Source organism: Hypanus sabinus, chromosome 7 (assembly GCF_030144855.1).
Source record: "Hypanus sabinus isolate sHypSab1 chromosome 7, sHypSab1.hap1, whole genome shotgun sequence".
NCBI classification, from domain to species: Eukaryota; Metazoa; Chordata; class Chondrichthyes; order Myliobatiformes; family Dasyatidae; genus Hypanus; species Hypanus sabinus.
In genome coordinates, this window is record NC_082712.1 from 76,637,423 (window position 1) to 76,662,100 (window position 24,678).

At 44.6% G+C, this 24,678-nt stretch overlaps 1 protein-coding gene across 3 annotated transcripts in view; it reads right to left on the reverse strand.

Annotated features, from left to right (window-relative positions):
• The window catches only part of tek (TEK tyrosine kinase, endothelial), a 211,530-nt gene that overhangs the window by 38,868 nt on the left and 147,984 nt on the right, over positions 1-24,678 (reverse strand). For all 3 annotated transcript variants that reach the window (XM_059974911.1, XM_059974912.1, XM_059974913.1), the window contains one exon: positions 2,611-2,721. In XM_059974911.1, the coding sequence (XP_059830894.1) occupies positions 2,611-2,721 (111 nt within the window). The remainder of the gene's footprint in view (positions 1-2,610; positions 2,722-24,678) is intronic.

Here is a 24,678-nt window from a genome sequence, read left to right on the forward strand (position 1 = left end):
ATTTACCCTGAAATTTGTGAAGGAGAAGCTAAAGATAGATGTATCAGTATTAGAGTGGAGTAAAGGGAATCACAGAAGCATGGGAGAGGAGTTGGCCAGAATTGATTGGAAAAGAACACTGGCAGGGATGATGGCAGAGCAGCAATGGCTGCTATTTCTGGAAGCAATTCAGAAGGCACAGGATATATACATTCCAAAGAGGAAGGAATATTGTAAAGGTAAGATGACACAACCATGGCTAAAAAGAGAAGTCAAAGCCAATATCAAAGCCAAAGAGAGGACATATATGGAGAAAAAAATAGTGGGAAAGTAGAGGATTGGGAAGCTTTTAAAAATGAACAGAAGGCAACTAAAATGTCATTAAGAAGGTAAAGATGAAATATGAAGTAAGCTATCCAATAATATCAAAGATATACCCAAAGTTTCTTCAGATACATAAAGTATAAAAGAGAGGTGAGGGAGGATATCAGACCACTGAAAAATGATGCTGGAGCGGTAGTAATGAGGAACAAGGAAATGACAGACAAACTGAATAATTATTTTGCATCAGTCTTTGCTGTGGAAGACACTAGCAGTATGGTGGAAGTTCCAGATGTCAGGCATCATGAAGTGTGTGAAGTTACCATTTCTAGGGAAAAGGTTCTTGGGATACTGAAAGGACGGAAGGCAAATAAGTCACATGGACAAGATGGTATGCACTCCAGGGTTCTAAATGTGATCACTGAAGATATTGTGGGGCCATTAGTAATGATCTTTCAAGGATCAATACATTCTCACATGGTTCTGGAGGACAGGGAAATTGCAATTGTTACTTCACTCTTCATGAAGGGAGAGAGGCAGAAGAAAGAAAACTATAGGCCAGTTAATATGACCTCAGTGGTTGGAGACGATTTATTAAGGATGAGATCTCAGGGTATTTGGAGGCACACAATAAAATAGGCCATAGTCAGCATAGTTTCCTCAAGGGAAAATCTTGCCTGACAAATCTTTGAAGAAATAAAAAGCAGGATAAGCAAAGGAGAATTGGTTGATGTTGTGTATTTGGATTTTCAGAAGGCCTTTCACAAGGAGCCACATATGAGGCTGCTTAACAAGTTACGAGCCCATGGTATTACAGGAAAGATTCCAGCATGGATAAAACAGCAGTTCATCCTCACCAGTGCTTTATAAAGTCTCAACATTACATCCTTGCTTTTACATTCTAGTTCTCTTGAAATGCATGCTAACTTTGCATTTGCCTTCCTCACCACAGACTAACCTCTAGGGAATCCTGTACAAGCACTCCCAAGTCATTTGCACCTGAGTTTTTTGTATTTTCTCTCCATTTAGGAAACAGTCAATCCTTCCACTTCCACCAAAGTACATGACTATACACTCCCTGACACTATATTCTATCTGCCACTTTTTGTACATTCTCCTAATCTGTCTAAGTCCTTTTCTAGCCTCTCTACTTCCTCAAAACTACCTGCCCCTCCACCTATCTTTATATCATTTGCAAACTTTGCAACAAGTGCATCAATTCCATCATCTAAATCATTGACATAAAATGTGAAAAGAATTGGACTCAACACAGAACCAGATGGAACACCACTAGTCACCGGCAGCCAGCCAGAAAAGGTTCCCTCTATTCCCACTTTTGCCACCTGCCACCGGAGTATTGTGAGCAGTTCTGAGCCGCTCACCTTACAAAGGATGTGCTAAAACTGGAGAGGGTTCAAAAGAGGTTCCTGAAATGATTCCAAGATTGAATGGCTTGTAATATGAAGAGCATTTGATAGCTCTGGGCCTGTATTCACTAGAATTCAGAAGAATGAGGAGTGACCTCATTGAAATCTATCTAATGGTGAATGGCCTTAATGGAGTGGATGTGGAGAGGATGTTTCCTATGGTGGTAGAGTCTAAGACCAGAGGACACAGCTACAGAATACAGTGGGCCCTTTTTAGAATGGAAGTGAGAAAGGAATTTTTTAAAATCTGAGAGTGGTGAATCTGTGTAATTCTTTGCCACGGGCAGCTGTGGAGGCCCAGTCTTCATATATATTTAAAGAAGAGGTTATTAGATTCTTGATTAGTCAGGGCATGAAAGGATATGGGGAGAAAGCAGGTGACTGGGGCCGAGAGGAAAACTGGATCAGCCATGATGAAATGGTGGAGCAGCATCAATGGGCCAAATGGCCTAATTCTGCTCCTATATCTTATGGTCTTATAATTGGAACCCTTATTGTGAGAGCTGATTGCATATGTCTGACTGTACTGTACTTACATCTGTACCTTTCTACTCTTCATTATCAGTTAAATGTGCTCTATTAACAATTCAGGTAGTCTGAAATTGTAACAAGGATATGAAGATACCTGAAGTTGGGCTGTGCTTGGATTTGTGCCCAATTAGAATTCAGAACTGATTGGCACTGTTCACAGAAGCAACCATAATGTTCTGCTTGTACAAGCTAGCAACTGGTAAAAGTACACAGTCTCAAATAGAGGCGATAGAAAAAAAATCAGCACACATATCCTCACGGACCTATTATAAAATCTACTGTACAGTGATCTCCATTTGACGTGACATAATGCTATGCTTTGCTAAGTAAGAAAAGCTGAAGAAGTTCATACCCCGGTGTTCACAGGCTCCGAGCAGGTTGATGATATTGGGATGATGTCCAAGTCTGCAGAGAACTTCCAATTCACCCGCAAAATCCCGATGATCATCTTTGGAGGCATATTCTGCAGGAGGAGAATCATAGTTAAGACTGAGGCAAAATTGACCCTAAATATTACAAGTAATTTTTAAACTTTCAATTGTATGGCTAAAAGTAAATGGAAATGACTAACTTCATCCGAGAAATTCCTTTCCCTTCCATGCTGCAATCCGACTACCTTTAAAACCCTACTGTTTGAAATAGTAAAATTTTCCACAGAGGAGTTAGCAAGCAAAATATGAAAGGAAATATTAGTAATAATAAAAAAGCTGGAGATTTCAGCAAGTTGAGAAACTTATTTTAATATTTGAGGTCAATCAACCTTCAATCATTATCCATTTCGGAGTTAAAGTTAAACTTTGTTTCCTTTTTCACAAATGTTGCTGAATATCCAGCATACTCTTTTTATTTTGCTCTAAACTTCCCCCTTCTGAGCTTACAGTACTCCTAACAGTTAGACAATACGGAAATTGCTTTTAAACCTGCTAACAAGGATTGCAAAGTTGCAGTCCGGTGAACTCCATCACATGGAATCCAAACATCAAATAGATATTCATTCCTCTTTCGTATATTTCTCCCTGTGGTGATACGTTTTGGGAAGTCAAGCTGGGCAGGACTTAAGGTGAGAGGAAGAGTTTTAAAGAGGATGTAAGGAAGAAGTTTATAATTGAAAGTAGTTGATATTTGGAACTTGCTGTCAGAAGAGCTGGTAGAGGCCAATATCAATTACTGCACATAGAAGCCATTTAGAGAGGCACATAAGAACAAGTATGTAACCCCACTTGTCCATACTAAGTCCATTTCCACTGCTCTTATTCACCATGGGCATAGACTCTCTCTCTACTCTTCCTTCCTAGATCATGAGGGGTTGAGGACCCTTTTCTTCCTTGAATAGAACATAGAACAATACAGCATAACAACAGGCCCACTGGTACATGAAGACAAGTCTCGCTGCTTGTTAGTTTCACTTTTACAGGAGTCAGAAGCTAAGAGTGAAAATCTCATTGATTGGCTAATTGGAGGGCACTTTAGCCAATAAAAGGAAGATGAGATTAAGTGGAATGGTATTTTTGGAGTCACCATTGTGAGAGTGGACTAGTATAAGAGTGAGGAGCCTCAGCTTTGGCTCAAGAGGAGTGGCCTGGTGTCAGGGTGGGCATTTCCTTTACTGGCCCATTCCTCCTGAGCTGGAATGGGGAGTTTAAGTGCTTCTGCACAGGACCCACATTTTCTGGAAGAAAGTCCAATGATACAAAAATCTTATACCCTCACTCATACACCACATGTTAAACTGCATGATCTTTCTACATCTGTACTCGCTAGCATGTGGCATAGGCAGCAATCCTGAGATCACAATCCCTGGAGGTCCTGCACTTTAAATTAGCACCCAACTCCCTGAGCTCACTTTGCAGAGCATCATCCCTCTTCCTGCCCAGGTCATTGGTACCTACGTGAACCACAACCTCTGGCTACTCACCCTTCCACTTAGGAATGCTGAGGTCTTGATCCAAGTTGTCCCAGAACCTGGCACCCGGGAGCTAACATACCACCCAGGAATCTCATTCTTCTCCACAGAACTTGCTTTCTGTTCCCCAAACTAATGAATCATCTGTCACCACAGTGTACCTCTTCTCCCTTCCCTTCTGAATCACAGAGCCAGACTCAATGCCAGACACCCGACTGCCATGACTTTCCTCTGCTAGGTCATCCCCCGCCAACAATACCCAAAGTGATGAGGGAGATGGCCACAAGGGAACTCCACATTGGTTTTATAACCCTTTCCCCCTTCCTGACTGTCTCCCAGTCTCCTGTGTGCTGCTCCCTCTACGTCCTATCTATCACCCCCTCTCCCAGTCTCCTGTGTGCTGCTCCCTCTACGTCCTCTCTATCACCCCCTCTCCCAGTCTCCTGTGTGCTGCTCCCTCTACGTCCGATCTATCACCCCCTCTCCCAGTCTCCTGTGTGCTGCTCCCTCTACGTCCGATCTATCACCCCCTCTCCCAGTCTCCTGTGTGCTGCTCCCTCTACGTCCGATCTATCACCCCCTCTCCCAGTCTCCTGTGTGCTGCTCCCTCTACGTCCTCTCTATCACCCCCTCTCCCAGTCTCCTGTGTGCTGCTCCCTCTACGTCCGATCTATCACCCCCTCTCCCAGTCTCCTGTGTGCTGCTCCCTCTACGTCCTATCTATCACCCCCTCTCCCAGTCTCCTGTGTGCTGCTCCCTCTACGTCCTATCTATCACCCCCTCTCCCAGTCTCCTGTGTGCTGCTCCCTCTACATCCTATCTATCACCCCCTCAGACCCTGATATGATTCAGAGTTCATCCAGTTCCAGCTCCAACTCCTTAATGCAGAGTGTTTGAAGCTGAAGCTAAATGGATCCACTTCTCACAGTTGTAGTTGTCAGGGACACTGGAGGTCTCCCTGCCTTCCCACATCTCACAAGAGATGCATTCAACTATCTTGCCTGGTATCTCCTGTTCCTAACTAAGCAAATATAAAGAAGGTAAAACAATAATCTGTAGGGGAGAAAAAAATCTATACCTGCAGGTTTTTTGCATTCTCTCACTGAAGGCTGTCCTTGCTGAAGCCTCGAACAGCTAAAGCCTCAAGAAAACCACTCGAACTTGTGACCACTCTAATAAAGGCCACTCCGACAATGGCCACTCCTCTTGCCCCTGCCTTGCTTTAATTTGTTCATGTCAATCAATCCGGAATGTGATTGGCCACTACACAAAGCACTAAACTGCTGTGATTCTCTGCCTTTTCTACTCAATTGGTGAACCTGAGCGAGCTCAGGCTTCAGATCTCTGAATTGGCCACTTCTCAAAGCACCAGACTGCTGCGAGATTTCTAATTTTAATGGATTTGACTGTCATTTGTATAAAGTGAGAACAGGAGGTGTGAAAGAACACAGTCCTGGGGAGAGCCTGTGCTTACAGACGTTGGATAAGACAAGTAGGGGCCTAGCCTTACGTAGGCTTCCTTCCTGTCAAGACATTCATAATCTACAGACAGATACCGTAGGGTATAGCTTAGCTGGGTTAGCTTGCCGTGGAGCAACTCCAGAACAATAGTGTTGAAGATGGGCTAATATCCACAAACGAGATCTTCACATAGGTGTTAGGAGAGTCCAAATATTGAAGAATGAATTGAAGATGCAAGTTAACTGCATCCTCAACTAAATGATTTGCTCTGTAATCAAACTAGTGGGTCAAAAAGAGGATCAGTAATGGACAAGGCAGGCCAACATCAGACATTCAATGGCTTATATAAACTTCTGAAGTCTGAGTGACTGACATATAATCATTATGTCCAGTGATCTTGCCTTTCTTGGAACAATTGTGGCAACTTTAAAGTAGTCAGGACCCTGCTTATTTATAGGCAGGTGTTATGTATCTCAGTGAAGATGGGCGCTAGCTGATCTGCACAGTACCATGTGAGATATCATCAGCTGATGCAGCTCACCTAATGTTCTGTTTTCCAAATAATCTGTGAATGTCTTCTTACTTCACAGAAAGTAGATGGTGGGATGGAGGAAAAGGGCAGGGCTGGAGGGAAGCCGAAGAAGGTGAAAGGGGCTGGGGTGAAGGGTAGTATGGTGACATTGGAGTGGTTGTGAACGGGAGGGGGGTAGGGGTGCGGGGGCTCAGTATATCAGGATCAGAGGAACTGAGAAGAGATGGATGTTGATTGTTCTATCAAACCAGTAATAAAAGTGATTGAGCTGATTGGCAAGGAGGGGAAGAATTGGGAGCACTTCTGTTTGAAGATGGTTAGACTTTCAAGGGAACTCCGAATACTCAGCTATTGTTGAAGTCTCTCTCTAGCCGATCCTTGTAAGTGGATTTCACCACTTTCAGAGCTCTATTAACCTGCCATTTTGCAGAACTATATTTGTTTTTCCACAGATGCTGCCGGGCCTGCTGAGTTCCTCCAGCATTCTGTGTGTGTTGCTCGGACTTCCAGCACCTGCAGATTTTCTCCTGTTTGATGGCGGAATGCCCCTTTAGTGTTGGAGTAGAAATGGTTCAAAGTTCTGTGCTCACGTGTGGGCAGCTAATCATCTGCTGGTATTTGGGCAGATCGTGTTTCATGTTACAATGATTAAAAACCCCCATAATGAAACTGACAGTATTGGATAATTTATTTTCCAAACCATAAATGTTATCAGCCAACAGTCACTGTGCAGATTGAGTGTTTTGCATGAGGGGGAGTGTAAATACTAGCAGGATAACAGTGAAATTCTCTTGGTAGTTAGAATGGCTTATAATGAATGAAAAGACCCTCTAAATGTACAGTGGAAAAAGAAAGAATAATATAGACATCTGTAATTAATAAACTGCACAAGCCATGTGACCTGTGCATCATGACCCACTCTAAATAGCTGCTATCCTGGCGTTTGAACGAAGTTGTCTGCTATGTCTGAGCTAAGCCATGTTTCAGCAAAACAGCGGACAGAAGTACAGTGTAATCCTTGGTAGTCCTATGAGTAGCACTAACTTGTCCACCTCATTTGGAGGAGAGAGGACATTTGAAAGGCAGATTGCTGGGAGAGCAGTAAGGAAGCCTCTGTATCTTCATTTTACCTCCATACCTCCTGGAGGTGTGCAGTTCACTACTCTCAGTGTTAGTGGTAAATCCTTGGTATCACAGATAAACACAGGAAATAAATCTATTGCCTCTAAATTTTATTTATATTCATGAACCTTTCACCAGTAAAAGCAACCCCTGAGTTTGACAAGAAACACATTTAACTGCACAATATAAACAACAGGATTACCTAAAACTGTGGCAGCCAGCTCAGTGTCAGGCGCCGCCCTTAGATCCCTTAAAGATCAGCCTGGCCATCTGTGTGTGGGACTAAAGGAAACGTAAGAGATTTTTAATGAATATTTTCCTTCATTTCTCACTGTGGAGAAAACAATGGAGGCTAAAGAAATGAGGGAAATGAGTGGTGTTGGCTTGGACCACATACAAGTTAGCAGGGTGGGGCTACTGGCCTGAATTGTGTTAAGGTGAATAAATCCCCAAGGCCTGACCTGGTGTACTCTTGAACCTTGTGGGAAGCTAGATAAGTAACTGCAGAGGTCTTTGTAGAGATTTATACTACAACTAAGGTTCCAGAGGACTGGAGAGTGTCTGAAGTTGTACCATTGTTTAAAATGGTTGCAAAACCAAGCTAGGAAATTACAGGCCATTGAGTCAAACATCAGTAGAAAGTAAATTGCTGGAAGAGATTTTGAGGGACAGAATCTAGTAACATTTGAAAAGACAGGGTCTGCTTCAGGATGATCAGCTCAGATTTATGTGTGGGAAGTCATGTCTGACTTTTTTGAGGAAGTAACTAAAAGCGTAGGTTAAGGTAGGGCACCTGCACTTTTGAAAGGCCTATGACAGAATCCCTCATGGCAGGCTGGTCTGTAGCTGATTGGATTCATAATTGGCTCAGTGCAGGGAAGCAGTGATAGTTGAAGATTTTCTCTTTGACTGGAGGCCTGTGTCTAGTAGTGTGTCATGGGGGGCAGTATTGGAATCTTAGATGTCTGTAATATATTTAAATAGCTTGGATGTATACATACAAGGCATTTTTAGTAAGACTCCAGATGATACTAAAATAGTTGGTGTTGTGGACAGTGAAGAGCATTAAGAAAAATAATAGTAATCTTGATTAGCTAGGTATATGGACCGAGGATTGGCTTTCAATCCAGATAAGGAAGAGGCACTGCATTTTGGGAGCTGAGACAAGGGTAGGACTTGTACAGTGTTTTGCTGTATGTTATGTGTTCTGAAACAGAGGCGTCTAGATTTGCAAATACTGAAAGTGGCATGTCAGGTTGAGAGGAGTTGAAGAAGGCACATGGCACTTGGACTTTCATTGGTCAGGGCAGTGAGTGTAAGAGTTGGGAAGTTATGCTGCCGTTCTGAGTTCTCACTTGGAATATTGTGTATGGTTTAGGTAAGCTTGTTAAAAGAAGGGTATTACTAAACCATCTGAAGTGTAGAAAAGGTTTACCAGGATGTTGCCTGAACTTGGGGATCAGAGGCGCGAAGGCTGGTGCGTGTTTGGAATGACCTGCTGGAAGGGGTGGTTGAGGTGGGCATGTTGGCAATATTTAAAGAAACATCTAGATAATACCTTGATGGTAGCAATGAGAAGAGGGCATGTCCTGGGTGATGGGTGTCCTTTCTGAGACATCACCTTTTGAAGGTGTCCTGGATGGTTGTGCCCATGATGGAGCTGGCTGAGCTTACAACTTTCTGCAGCTTTTTCTGAGCCTACGCACGACCCCTCCAGACAATGATCCCCTCTATGGTGCATCTGTAGAAATGTATCAGTGTCTTTAGTCCCCTCAAACTCCTAATGAAATATAACAACTGTCGGGGAATTCAGAGTTCAAGTCCAACGCCATCTGTAAGGAGTCTTTGTACATTCTCCCCATGGAATGCGCGTGTTTTCCCCAGATGCTTTGGCTTCCTCCTACAGTCCAAAGATGTACTGGGTAGGTTAACTGGCCTTTGTAACATGTTCCGTGATTAGGCTAGTGTTAATCGGGGGTTGCTGGAGCTGCGAGACTAGAAGGGCCAGAAGGGCCTACTTCACGCCATATCGCTCAATAAATAAAATCAAATCCACATGTGCCCCACAACCGCTCAATTTGTTTTGTCACTTCTTTGATGACTTTAGTCAGGTTTGTGAGGATGCACCTGCTCCTCACGAAGCCATGATGACTAATCCTAATCAGGTGATCAAATGATCCTAATTTCTAATCACCTTCCTTGATAAACTTCAAAATATACTTCTGAACTATTCTTACTGCAATCTGCAGCCTGTAATTTCACATTAAGTAATATACTTTCAAACTGTCTTAACAAACTAGGGATTTCATGATCTTCTGAAAGACTCGGCAGACTTAACTCTCAAACATGCAGGTACAGCACCTTTAAGTGGATGAAGGTACATTATCATGGCCGAAAGAGAGGTAGAAGTGGAGGACTCCAAGCTACAGTAAAATGCCGGGGCATGAAGCTTCCTCTACCTAGTGCCTTGTTAGCAAATGTACAGTCACTGGTGAACAAGACTGAGGACCCAAGGTCAAGATTGCAGTATTGGAAGGAAATGAGGAATTGGTGAATTCTCTGTTTCACAGAGACATGGCTCACTCCAGATTCCCCAGATACATCAGTAAGACCTGAGAGTTTCTCAATAGACAGGATGGGCTCAACTGATGTTTCCAAGAAGGCAAAAGGTAAGGGTCGGTGTATCATGAAAAATTCTTTTTAGTGCTGGGATATAGCACCAAACATAGCAGACATCCCATCCTGCAAAAACTCATTTCAAGGAGGTAGCACGCCCACCCTACGCAACCCCATACCCCCACCCCCACCGGTCGACCTCCAAGGGTGCATGTAATACTTTGTTTAGTGATTTTTGTTTAATCTGTAAACCAAGTTGAGTATATGTAGAAAATGTGACTTTAAAATATGTACTTATATTATCATGGAGTCTTTTTTTATTCTATTACAATTTTAAGCAAGTCTACAGGGAGTTTGGCCTCATCATGTAGGACATGATGAGTAGCTCCTTAGCAGCTAGATTAAATAACATTAGCTATGCTAATGAATGAATGACACCTGTTAAACTCACCTCAACATGACTTTTACATTTTAACCCACCATGGGCAAAGTCACTGTTGCAAACAGCGCAGCGAGGAACACTGTCATTATTTTTGAGGTCGATTATAAAGCCCGCCCACAGAGAAAACTGATTGGTCTACCTAGCCTGAAGGGAGACCAAACAGGATGCTCCTTCTAGCTCTCACTCTTCCTCTTCCTTTTCTTCTCCCTCTCAAAAAAAATCCATCTCTGGGATATTGTATATAACTTGCGGGCATCAGGGAGCCGCTATCAATATGCGGGAGACTCCCGGAACTTCCAGGAGAGGTGGGATGTCTGACATAGTCTTGTTCCCCCAACCTGGAACATCTAATGATTAGGGCTGACTATTTTACTTAACAAGAGAGTTCTCTGCTGTGATCCTAACAGCAGTTTACATACAGCTGACGTTAAGCAGGTACTCAAGATACTGAGTACTGCCATCAGCAAACAAGAAATGGCCTACCCCTTTGCCTTTCCAATCATTATCATTGACTTCAGTCAAGCTTATTTGAAGAAATATCTGTCCAATTACAATGTCATCAACAGGAGTGCCAACACATTGGACCACTGCTATATTGTGATTAGAAATGCCTGCCGTTCCATGCCTAGAGCGTATTGTTATGTGTGCTGAACAAACAAGATGGAAATGGGGTCCAGAGCTACCCTTCCCCCCCACCCCGAGAACTATGCTGCTAATGAGAGAGAGAGAGAGATGCAGAACAGAGGTAAAGGCATCTACTACAGATAAGGGAGAGAGAGACCTACTACAGATAAGAGAGAGAGAGAGAGACAGTTGATTTATGTATTATGGCTTCTTCCTGGATTGTTTACCTTTCACTACAAGGACGTTACTTTGCTCGTTAACATACCTAAGGAGACAGCAGGAATGGCCTGATTTGATGGACATGGTCATTTTGAGTTGATGGATGGCTGATATCCTGTCAGTGGGGATAAAAGACAGGTCTAGGGAGACACCCCTCAGACACACTAGTGGACACTGACTGAGTGTTGTGCACCCACAGGAAGGTGAGGGCTTGGAGGACCGAATCAGGAGATCGGTCAATAAAGCTAACAGTGTGACGGCAGGGCTGGTGGGGACTTGTGTGTGTGTCCACTCATGTCAGAGTGATGAGTCCACCACAGAAGAACGGTCTAGCTGAGAATGGAGGATCATAATCAAATGACCACAACGGTACAGCGGAATCAGAATACAACAGAAGGTTTGCTGGCTGCAGCTGCTCAATCTCTTGCTCACTCTCTCTCTCTCTCCCCAACAAATTACAATACAACAACCGCAACTACTTCAGCACACATGAACTGAACTGAACTCTATATTCTCTTATGACAATTCATTTACCCCTAGACATTGATAGAGCTTGTTTATTATTGTTGATTATTATTCCTACACTTCTATGTTTATTATTGCTAATCTGTTTTATATGTATATTTGTATTTTTGATACTGTATTGTGTAGTTTACTAATAAACACTTTTAGTTTTTGGTACCACCAGACTCCAATGGATTCTTCTATTTCTGCTGGTCTGCAGACCCAGTTACGAGGTACATAACAAATTGGGGGCTCGTCTGGGATATGTTTATAAATTGGGGGGCCAATGAATCGGGATAGAAGTCCCTTATCTGATCTGGTTGTGTGAATAACCAGATGAGAAACTGGCAGAGATGGAGATTGACAATTTTTTTAAAGAAACAACTATGGGGGCATTAGAGGATGCCAGAAAGGTAGAATTGTTGAGTATTGTGAGACAATTGAATCTCTCATCGGTGAAACCGGCGATGAGAAAGTTGGAGATACAGAGGACGATAGCTGTGTATTATGTATCTCAAGGTGTGTTCCTGGCGGGGGCATTGGAACTGTTCCCTGAGAGGAAACCAACCGAGAGTGAGCTTCAGTTACAGATGGAAAAATTACGGTTGGCTGAGGAGGAAAAGAAGAGAGAGCATTAGCTCCGGATAAGGCAGCTGGAGGCCAAGAGAGAGAAAAAGGAGAAGAGGGAGCATGAGCTTCGAGTAAGGAAGCTGGAGCTGGAGGCCGAGAAGGAATAAGAAGAGAGGCAATTTGAGCTGGAAATGGAGAAGTTAAAGGCATCACAGGGAAGGGGCCAGGCAGTAGACCCAAACAAGGGGTTCAGGATTGGTCAGGAGATTAAGTTGGTACCCCCATTTGGGGAGATGGATGTCGATAGGTACTTGCTCCATTTTGAGAAAGTTGCTTTGTATCAGAACTGGCCTAAGGAGAAATGGGCTGTTCTGTTACAGAGTGTACTTAAGGGGAAGGCCCAGCAAGTGTATTCGGCATTGTCTAGGGATGAGTCTAAAGATTATGATGAAGTGAAAAGGGCTATACTAAGGAATTATGAATTGGTTCCAGAGACATACCGGCAGAAGTTCCGGAATTTGAGGAGGCCGTGGGACCGCACGGATTTAGAGTTTGCCCATGAGATGCAAATGTATTGGGATCAGTGGTGTGCCTCAAAAGGGGTCAATGGAAATTTTGATAGGCTGCACCAGCTGATGCTCACCGAGCAATTTAAAAGTAGTGTCCCTGAAGGTATGAAGACGTACTTGGACGAGAAGGAGACAGAGACTCTGTCTGCGACTGCCAAGTTAGCAGATGAGTATGCCTTAACCCACAAGACAAAGTTTCCCCCAAATAAGAGCTATCAGAGGGGCAGTAGGGACGGTAGAGAAAGCCCACCAGCTAAGGCAGAGAATAAGCCAGGAACTAGCGGAAAAGGCAAGGAGGAGGAAAAACAGGCTGGCAAGAAGGTTCCCAGCTTAACATATTATACGTGTGGGAAAGCTGGCCACATAGCATCTAAGTGCTTTGCTCCAAAGAAGGAGACAGGAAAGGGAAAGACAGTAACTCCAACTTGTTGCATTGAGCCGGTCAACAGACCGATGAGGAAGGCGAGGTTAGATAGAGCCTGAGGCGGGCGTGAGAAGTTTATTTTGGAAGGGACGGTATCTGTGAAGGAAGGAGAAACCCCAGTTCCAGTGCGGATCTGGAGTGATACTGGGGATGTGTATTCAGCAGTGAAGCTGACAAGCAAGCCTGTGAGTGCTAAGGACCTGCCTATAGATTCCAAGATTTATCCCGCATGCGCAATATCCCGCAGCATGTCTAGAAAGGTGGCTGAGACAGGAGCCAGTTTAAATGAGTCCAGTGTTGATCTAGCAGAGACGTTTTTACTGACCTTGTATCAAAAGGGGTTACCAGATGAGGAGAAAAAGGATAGTGGAGCTAAGGAAAGTAAGGGAGACGAAGCAGATTTAGTGGTGTCAAGGGACGGAATTTTGAACCTTGCCCATAAGATACCCCTAGGTGGACATTTTGGAGTGAGGAAGGAGTTTATGGAGGCACAGAGCCAAGATGAGAAACAGATGGGGCAGCTAGAAGGTCCAAGGTTGGACACTGATCACTTATGTAGCTTGAAAGAGCTGGTTGTAGTTGAAGAATTTATGTGTGTTCCCGATGATATTAGGGCAGTCCTAGATGAAAAGGATGCCGCTACCTTGAGGGAGTCTGCTGCGTTAGCAGAAAAGATTGTTTTAACCTGCAAGGTTGAGTTTACTCCAAAGGGGAGTTACCCAGAGAGTAACTGCGAGGATCAGGGGAACTTAGAATTTGAAACTGGGACTGGTGTTGAAAGCCTAGGAGAGGCAGATGTCCTGTTGGCCTGTGTTCAGGTTGTTGAAGTACCTGTGGATGCACAGGGTACTGATCCTTGTGTGGAGACTCAGGAAAAGTCTGAGGTGTCTGATTTGGGTAAAAAGGAATGCAGTCCTTTTGGGTCAGATGGACTTGGTTCAGTGAAGAAAGGGTTAACGAACACAAAGGCATACATTGACAATGTAGTGGTTCGGAGTGATACATGGGACGAGCACATTGAGGCTGTGGAAAGACTTTAAACGAATTTCTGCAGCCAATCTCACAGTGAACCTTGCAAAGAGTGAATTCGGCCATGCCACGATCACGTACCTGGGGTATGTGGTAGGACAAGGGCAGCTGGCTCCTGTGCAGACTAAAGTACAGGCTATTTCTGAGGTTCCCGTCTCAACTGATAAGAGGGCACTGAGAAGCTTTTTGGGAATGGTGGGGTACTATCAGAAATTTTGTAAGAACTTTGCAGATATTGCCCTCCTGCTTACAAAGCTCCTGCAGAAGGATGAAAAGTTTGTGTGGAGCAATCCTTGCCAGGAAGCCTTTGAAAAGTTGAAAACCATACTGTGTTACCACCCTGTGTTAAAAGCACCTGACTTTTCAAAACCTTTCTCCCTGGCAACCGATGCAAGTGACGAGGCTGCAGGGACAGTCCTGCTATAGAAAGCTGGGGATGAAATTGAACACCCAGTGGCGTATTTCTCATGAAAGTTCAATGTGCACCAGAGAAATTACTCCACTGTGGAGAAAGAATTGCTGGCACTTATCCTGGTGGTACAGCATTTTGAGGTCTACATTTGTTCAGCACAGAGACCATTATTTGTTTATACTGATCACAACCCCTTGGTATTTTTGGCTAACATGAAGAATAAAAATAGCTGGTTATTAAGTTGGAGTCTGCTGTTGCAAGAATTCGATATTAAAATACAACATGTAAAGGGGAATGACAACGTAATTGCTGATTGTTTATCCAAGTGTTAATTTGAAAGTATATCTGTATTATTCTTGTAGTCAATGACCACTTCTGTATTAAACTAGACTCCGTAGTGTGCTTTACTAGTTAATTTTCACCCTGGTGAAAATTCCTTGATGGATGGGGGTGTTATGTGTGCTGAACAAACCAGATGGAAATGGGGTCCAGAGCTACCCTTCCCCCCCCCACCCCGAGAACTATGCTGCTAATGAGAGAGAGAGAGAGAGAGATGCAGAACAGAGGTAAAGGCATCTACTACAGATAAGGGAGAGAGAGACCTACTACAGATAAGAGAGAGAGAGACAGTTGATATGTATTATGGCTTCTTCCTGGATTGTTTACCTTTCGCTACAAGGACGTTACTTTGCTCGTTAACATACCTAAGGAGACAGCAGGAATGGCCTGATTTGATGGACATGGTCATTTTGAGTTGATGGATGGCTGATATCCCGTCAGTGGGGATAAAAGACAGGTCTGGGGAGACACCCCTCAGACACACCAGTGGACACTGACTGAGTGTTTTGCACCCACAGGAAGGTGGGGGCTTCGAGGACCGAATCAGGAGATCGGTCAATAAAGCTCACAGTGTGACGGCAGGGCTGGTGGGGACTCGTGTGTGTGTCCACTCATGTCAGAGTGACGAGTCCACCACAGAAGAACAGTCAAGCCGAGAACGGAGGATCATAATCAAATGACCACAACGGTACGGCGGAATCAGAATACAACAGAAGGTTTGCTGGCTGCAGCTGCTCAATCTCTTGCTCACTCTCTCTCTCTCTCTCTCCCCAATGAATTACAATACAACAACCGCAAATACTTCAGCACACATGAACTGAACTGAACTCTATATTCTCTTATGACAATTCATTTACCCCTAGACATTGATAGAGCTTGTTTATTATTGTTGATTATTATTCCTACACTTTTATGTTTATTATTGCTAGCCTGTTTTATATGTATATTCCCACCAGACTCCAACAGATTCTTCTATTTCTGCTGGTCTGTAAACCTGGTTACAGGGTATGTAACAGTATTTTGGGAAATCTGATCACTTGCTGTCCTGCTGCTATCTGCATGCAGGCAGAGGTTAAAGAGCAACCCTCCAGAGATAAGGACAACAAAAAAGGTGGTCGCGGGAGGCAGAGGAGCAACGACGGGATTTCTTCGATTCAGTTGACTTGCCCGTGTTCAAGGACTCACCAGAGGATCTGACAAATACCCCACAGTTGTCATGGACTTTATAAAAACAGTTGTAGATGATTGTGTCCCCACAGAGGCATTCAGAGTCTTCCCCAACCCAAAGTCCTGAATGATCCAAGAGAGGACCAGATCAGTGGCATCCAGGTGTGGTGGGCAAGCCAGATACAAGAAGTACGATATCCAGAAACCCACCTCATTGAGGCAGGTTACCATGTTTTTCTTAGGCTCAGTATAATTGAAACTCATTAAGAGCCTTGCCCACTCCCTCTGCCTCCAAGTACATAAAATTATAAGACATAGGAATGGAATTAGGCCATTCAGCCCATCATCTGCTCTGCCATCCCATGATGGCTGATCCCCAATCCCTCTCAACCCCATACACCTGCCTTCTCACCATATATTTGGATGCCCTAAACAATCAGGAAGCTATCAACTTCCGCCTTAAATGCACCCATGGACTTGGCCTTCACTGCAGTCTGTGGCAAAGCATTCCACAGATTCACCACTCTGTGGCTAAAAAAATTCCTCCACTATTCTAAAAGGTCACCCCTCAATTCTGAGGCTATTTCCTCTAGTTCTGGATACCCACATCATATGTTACATCCTCTCCACATCTACCTTAGCTGGACATTTCAACATTCAATGAGATCCACCTGCATTCTTCTAAATTCTAGTGAGTTAGGCCCAAAGATGCCAAACACTCCTCATATGTTAACCCCTTCATTCCCAGAATCACCCTCATGAACTTCGTCTGTACTCTCTCCAATGACAATTCATCCTTTTTGAGATATGGAGCCTATGTGCAGCCTGTCTGGTGTCTTATAAAGCCTCAGCATTATCTCCTTGCTTTTATATTCCATTCCCCTGAAATAAATACCAACATTGCATTTGCCTTCTTTACCACAGACTCAACCTGTAAATGAACCTTTTGGGAGTCTTGTACGAGAAATCCCAAGTCCCCCCTGCACCTCTGATGTTTGAACCTTCCTCCCATTTCGATAATAGTCCATATTATTGTTCCTTTTATCAACACTGTATTCCATCTGCCACCTTTTTGCCCATTCTTCCAATTTGTTTAAGTCCTGCTGCAATCACATTGCTTCCTTAGCACTACCTACCCCTCCACCCATCTTTGTATCATCACAAATCATTGACAAACAATGTGAAAGGTAGTGGTCCCAATACTGACCCCTGAAGAACACCACTAGTCACCAGCAGCCAACCAGAAAAGGCCCCTTTTATTCCCTCTCACTGCCTCCTGGCTGTCAGCCACTCCACTATCTATGCTGGTATCTTTCCTGTAACATCGTAGGATTTTATCTTGTTAAGCAGCTTCATGTGTTGCAACTTATCAAATACCTTCTGAAAATCCAGGTAAATGGCATCCCTGCCTCTGCTTTGACCACCCTGCTTGTTACTTCCTCGAAGAACTCTCATGGATTTGTCAGGCAAGATTTTTCTACAGAAACCATGCTGACTTTGACTTATTTTATCCTTAGTCTCCAAGTACCCTGAAAATACCTACAAGCATAAGTTCCTAGCTTTATCCTGGAGTGATCCTTGGTATCTTCCTGCCCTAGATCAGGGGTTCCCAACCTGGGGTCCACAGACCCCTTGGTTAATGGTAAGGCTCCACGGCATTAAACAGGCTGGGGACCACTCCTCTAGCTGTATGTGATTCAATATGGCGCTGTGTACGGTGGCCGTGTTGGCGAGCTTCGTTCCAAATCTACAGTATACTACTAATTGTTATGATTTTCTTAGCATTTTCTGTTCAAGTAGCTGATAGTCTCATCAGATACTATAGACTGACCCTTCTGAACATTGGAACGATGGCATTTACTCACTATGTGCTGCTTTTCCTACATTGGGATCCCCTGCTTGTGTGATCCATGGGAGACTCATCTCTTACACTGCCACCACCTCAGAAGAAGCGCTGGAGGTGAGGGAGAAAGGCCAAAGTCCTGGTGAGGCTGAAATGGCGTGCAAATCGACTGCCGCTCCCTAGCATACTCCTGGCTAACGTTCACTCCCTGGATAACCTGGTTTGCGAACTGAGAGCCAGAATCTCCGATCAGCGGGAAACAAAGGAATGCAATGTTCTGTGCTTCATGGAGACCTGGTTGACGGAGGAGAAAACGGATCACGCCAGCGAGCCCTCTGGGTTCTCCTTGTTCTGGGCAGACAGGTTGAAAAACCTCACTGGGAAGAGGAAGGGTATGCTTCATGGTTAACAAGGCTTGTGCGACCCCCAGAATGTGCAGGCACTCAAATCCTTTTGTTCCCCGGACCTGGAGTCCTGGTGCTGCCGTGCAGACCCTACTGGCTGCCTAGGGAGTTCACGGCCTTTATCATTCCGCTGTATATTCCGCTGCAGGCTGATACTGACCTGGCTCTCGAGGAACTGTACAAGACCGTCAACATGCTGGAGACTGCACACCCAGAGGCTGCCTTCATCATTGCCAGTGTCTTTAATTGAGCATCGCTGACGAAAGTCTCCGAAGTTTTGTCAGCACATCCAGGTGAGCACTCGTGGAGATAACACACTTGACCACTATGACACTCCCTTTCACAATGCTTATTAAGCTCCCCTTCGCCCAGCTTTTGGAAAATCAGATCACTCTTCGATCCTGCTTTTGCTGGCGCACAGGCAGAAGCTGAAACAAGAGGCAGCCATAGTTAAAACCGTCCACTGTTGGTCCGACCAATCGGCCTCCATGCTACAGGACTGCTTCAATGACGTGACTGGAACATCTTCCATGATGAGGATGTCTCCAAGTTCACCGATGGAGTCGCGGGCTTCTCTGGAACTGCATCAACGATGTTGTCCCCCAGAAGTCGGTCAACGTCTTCCCGAATCAGAAACCCTGGATCAATAGTTCCACGCGAGCAGCACTTACCACATCACATCGAGCTTACATCGCAGGTGATCAGCTAAAGCTCAAGAAAGCAGCTATGATCTTCACAAAGCTATCAGGGCTGGAAACAACAATATGGCAACAAAACTGAGTCAAGATTCACAATGAATAGCACATGTGACTTGTGGCAAGGACTGTATACTATGGGGGAATTTCAAAGCCAAACGTTGTGGTGCCACCAACATTGGGGCCTCTCTCCCAGATGAGCTCAATCATTTTTACGCTCAGTTCGATGTCACTAGCTCTGAGCCTCTGAGGAAAGCCTTCGCTACAACCTGCAACCTGGTCATCTCTGAGGCTGAGGTACGCAGATGTTTCCAATGAGTGGACAGTTGCAAGGCTGCAGGACCGAACAGCGTCCCAGGGCGAGTACTCTGGATGTGTGCAGCACAACTGGCAGATGTGTTTACAGACATTTTTAATCTCTTCCTCTCCCGGTGTAGAGTGCCCTCCTGCTTCAAAACATCCACCATTGTCCCTGTACCAAAAACGACCAAAGTAACATGCCTGAATGACTGGCGTCCTGTCGCACTCACCTCAATAATAAGCAAATGCTTCGAGAGGCTGGTCAAGGGGTTGAGCACTACACTTCTACAACTGGCCCGCCAGCCAGTACATGACCCAAAAAAACCTGGCAACAGTGAAGGCTGAGTTTGTCAACATAGAAAAACTTGGTTTTGTACCCCTGTGCCTCATACCTCCATATGGTCCCCAAGTCCTATGGTGGTTACCGCCCATGTGGCAATTACCAACATCTTAATGAGATCAGCCCTGATACACTGATCCCACACATCTAGGACTTTGCACCACATTTAGCTGTAAACTTAATTTTTTTCCAAAGTCAGTCTAGTTAGTGGCTACCATCAGGTGTCAGTGTGCTTGGAGGACACTCCCAAATGGCTGTGATTACCCTGTTTAGCGTCTTTGAGTTTCTAAGCATGCTGTTTGGACGGAAAAATGCAGCACAGACTTTCTAACAGCTGATGGACTCTCTATTAAAAGACTTAAATTTCATTTTTATTTACCTGGATGACATACTTGTCACCAGTGCATCCAAATCTGAATGTATCTCATCTCTGTACACTTTTCGAGTGCTTAAGCCAACACGGGTTGATCTTTAACCCTGCTAAATGCCAGTCTGGGTTGCCAACCATTGACTTTCTTGGCCATCATATCTCCACAGAAGGTGTGAAACTCCTCCCATCAAAAGTAGCTGCTATTATGGATTTCCCACCATCCCACACCACAAAAAAAAATTACAGGAGATCTGGCATGGTGCTGAATTTACTTTCCCTTTGTATAGTGCGCTTAAAGGCAAAACCCCTAATTAAGTGCTTGGCTAGTCAGCGGACATGACCAGGGCATTTGATTATACTAAATGAGCTCTTTCTAATGTGGACCCTACTGGCATACTCACTCCATTAGTACTGACGCCTCAGATTATCCTGTGGGTGTATGCACGACTAGCTGGTCAGAAACATGTGGCAGCCGCTCCCCTTCTTCTGTCCCACCATAAAGAAGTACAGCATGTTTGACTGCGAGTTTCACGATCTCCGGCCGGTTGCCTGCCATTTTCATTTCCTTCTAGAGATTCACCATTTCATAGCGTTCATTGACCACAAACTCCTTGTGCATACGATGGCCAAAATTTCTTGCGATGGCAAGACAGCAATACCACCTGGCCTATGTATCTGAGTTCACAATTGATATACAACATATCAAGGGGGAAAATAATGCTGTGACTGATTGCCTCTCGTGGCCAGCCGTCGAGGCCCATGCACATAAGGGTTGACTAGGCGGTCATGGCAGCTGACCAAGCTGCTGACCCAGTGGTTCAGGCTTACAGAACAGCAGTCACAGGCCTGCGAGTGGCTGACGTTAAATTTGGGAAAGCTGGGGTTTCTCTCCTGTGCAAAATCTCAACTGGTTGCCCCCACCCCATAGTGGAGGCAGACAGTTTTAACTTACACACAAGATCACACACACAAGACAACTCCATACAAGGCATCTCACCACCTCAGGGCTGGAAGGCCTCACAGAAACTGGTTGCACTAAAGCATGTGTTGCGCTGCCTCAGAAAGGCCATGCATGATTAAAGAGCAGCCTATGTGGAATGCCAGCGGGTAAAATATAACTGACTTGTCCAGGCGCCACTGGCTCCTTTTGAGGTCTCTGAGCTACAATCTGACCATGTCAATGTGGACCTTCTCTCTTCCTGAGGTTTCATGCATCTCCTTACCATGGTGGACTGTACCACCAGATGGCCAGAAGTCATCCCCCGAGCTTCGACGATGGCCGCAGACATGGCTCAGGCGTTCACCAGCATCTGGGTTGCTCAGTGTGGCACCACATCTGGTATTTCCTCCGACTGCTGTCCCCAGATCAATCAGGCCTCTGGTCTGCAGTGGCCCAGAACCTCAGCAGAACCGGTAGGCCAAGGTGTATCACCCACAGTCCAACGACCTATGTAAACAGTTTCACCGCTCCTTAAAGGCTGCTTTGAGGGCTTCCCTGACTCATGATTATCTCCCATGGGTCGTGCTGGGGCTCAGAACAGCTCCAAAAGAGGACCTGCTTTTGTCCACAGCTGAGTTGATATACAGACAGCTGTTACGACTGCCAGTGATTTCATTCCTGACTCCACGACTGCCTGGTCAGCCTCCCAACAGCATTCCACTCTCCTCAGTAAGTTCAATTCCTTTTCACCTATCCCTACCTACCATCATGGCCTGCAGCACTCTTTGGCTCTTTGTTGACCTACATTCCACCTCATTTATTTTTGTCCACCATGATGCACACCAACATCCCCTTAGAATGGCCCGTTTCGCATTTTGAAATTTGGGAAAAGACTTTTATCATAGATAAGAGGGGTGAACCTGAATATATTTTGGTAGATAGCCTTAAACCAGCCCAGCAAGCACCTGCTGTCATGACATGACATGACCACGAGTGTGTCAATGCACCTCTGGATGAGCCAGAGTTGCCTGCAACTCCTCCACTCTGGAGCATGGGACTCAAGCCAGGCAGCTTGTCTGAGTTCCAGACAGGCTCACGGTGCTGGTTTAGTGAATTCTGGCAGGGGAGGGGGCTTGTGTAGGGTAACATAATTGGTGGAAATGTACATGATTCACAACCACCGACATAACAGTGGGATTTCACTTTAAGAGGGTGGTTTGATGTGATGATGTAATTAAGGAAAGGACTTTTAGCATGCTTTGTGTTCTGTTTTTGGCATTCAATAATTGAGTTGCTGCGGTTTTTCCTTAAACATAAAATGTCTCTGCTGTTTTATTCGCAAAAACCTACATCATAACCATAACGTCCTAACTGTTCTACATGTCAGACTTTGAAGGCAGGCATTCCACACATGTCCTATGGGGAACTATGGACTTGTACCCACAAGTTTCACTATTTATCAGCATTTCTTTGTGCTTTACCATTTACTGTTTATATCTTACTCTTATCTGACTTCCCAAAATGTATCATGATGCAATTGCCAGGATTAAATTCCACTTGCCAATATACTGTTCAACCTTCCATCTGACAGCTTCCCACGAATTTCCTATGCCTATGCTCTGAATGCCTCTCCTCCTAGACAGGGGGAGAGGCAGTTACTTTGTTCCTTGCATTCCAGTTCCGCAGTCTCTTATTCAACAGACTATCCTTCATAATTTCCATTTTTGTAATCTTCCATTTTCATCAAGTCTTAAGGCAGGAGGTAAAATGCCAGTCCTTTTGCTTCTTCACTTTCCATCATCCAAGGACCCAGACTTTCCACTTCTTCCTATCTAGTGTGCAGCATTTAGTGTTCAGAATGTGGTCTCCTCCACAGTGGAGGAACCAAAAGTGGACTGGGTGCCCCTCTCAGCTTCCGCCTGGACAAGTTGTAGCAATAGGCTCAAGGGCAAATGATCTCACTTTCTCTGTCTGTGGCCATTTCTGCTGTATGTCATCCCCTGCTGCAGGTTTCCAACATATCCTGTTTTGATTTCACATTTCCTGTAGCGGCAGGCTTTGGCTTTCCTAGATTGCTGTAATTGACTATTAGATGCTTGGTAGTGTTTGGGATAATATTACAGGTTTTGAAATAAACTAACTTTGGCTTTGGTCTTGATAAAATTTGTTGCAACTTTGCGGACTCTGGCTATTTATCTGATCTGGATCTTGTGGCTTATTGTACTCACACTGCATTCATCACTGGCCATAAAACTGCAGTGAAAGTTGCAGCAGTTTCTGCTCCAACACCACTTACCATCATGAATCCATACAGGGGATTATAATCCCAACTAATATCCATAGAACCATAGAACATTACAGGACAGAAACAGGCCCTTTGGCCCTTCTTGGCTGTGCCAAACCATTTTTCTGCCCAGTCTCACTGACCTTCACCTGGCCCATATCCCTCCATACACCTCTCATCCATGTACCTGTCCAAGTTTTTCTTAAATGTTAAAAGTGAGCCCACATTTACCACTTCATCTGGTAGCTCATTCCACACTCCCACCACTCTCTGTGAGAAGAAGCACCCCTAATGTTCCCTTTAAACTTTCCCCCCTTCACCCTTAACCCATGTTCTCTGGTTTTTTTCTCCCCTAGCCTCAGTGGAAAAAGCCTGCTTGCATTCACTCTATCTATACCCATCATAATTTTATACACCTCTATCAAATCTCCCCTCATTCTTCTACGCTTCAGGGAATAAAGTCCTAACCTAGTCAACCTTTCTCTGTAACTCAGTTTCTCAAGTCCTGGCAACATCCTTGTAAACCTCCTCTGCATGCTTTCAACCTTATTAATATCCTTCCTGTAATTTGGTGACCAAAACTGCACACAATACTCCAAATTCCGCCTCACCAATGTCTTATACAACCTCACCATTCCAACTCTTATACTCAATACTTTGATTTATAAAGGCCAATGTACCAAAAGCTCTCTTTACTACTCTATCTACCTGTGACTCCAGTTTTAGGGAATTTTGTATCTGTATTCCCAGATCCCTCTGTTCCACTGCACTCCTCAGTGCCCTACCACTTACCTTGTATGTTTCTATCTTGGTTTTTCCTTCCAAAGTGCAACACCTCACACTTGTCTGCATTAAACTCCATCTGCCATTTTTCGCCCATTTTTCCAGCTGGTCCAAATCCCTCTGCAAGCTTTGAAAACCTTCCTCACTGTCCACTACATCATCAGCAAATTTGCTGATCCAATTTGCGACATTATCATCCAGATCAATGATATAGATGACAAATAACAATGGACCCAGCACTGATCCCCGTGGCACACCACTAGTCACAGGCTTCCACTCAGAGAAGCAATCCTCCACTACCTCTCTCTGACTTCTCCCATTGAGCCAATGTCTAATCCAATTTACTACCTCACCATGTATACCTAGCGACTGAATCTTCCTAACTAATCTCCCATGCAGGACCTTGTCAAAGGCCTTACTGAAGTCCATGTATACAACATCCGCTGCCTTCCCTTCATCCACTTTCCTGGTAACCTCCTTGAAAAACTCTAATAGATTTGTTAAACATGACCTACCACGCACAAAGCC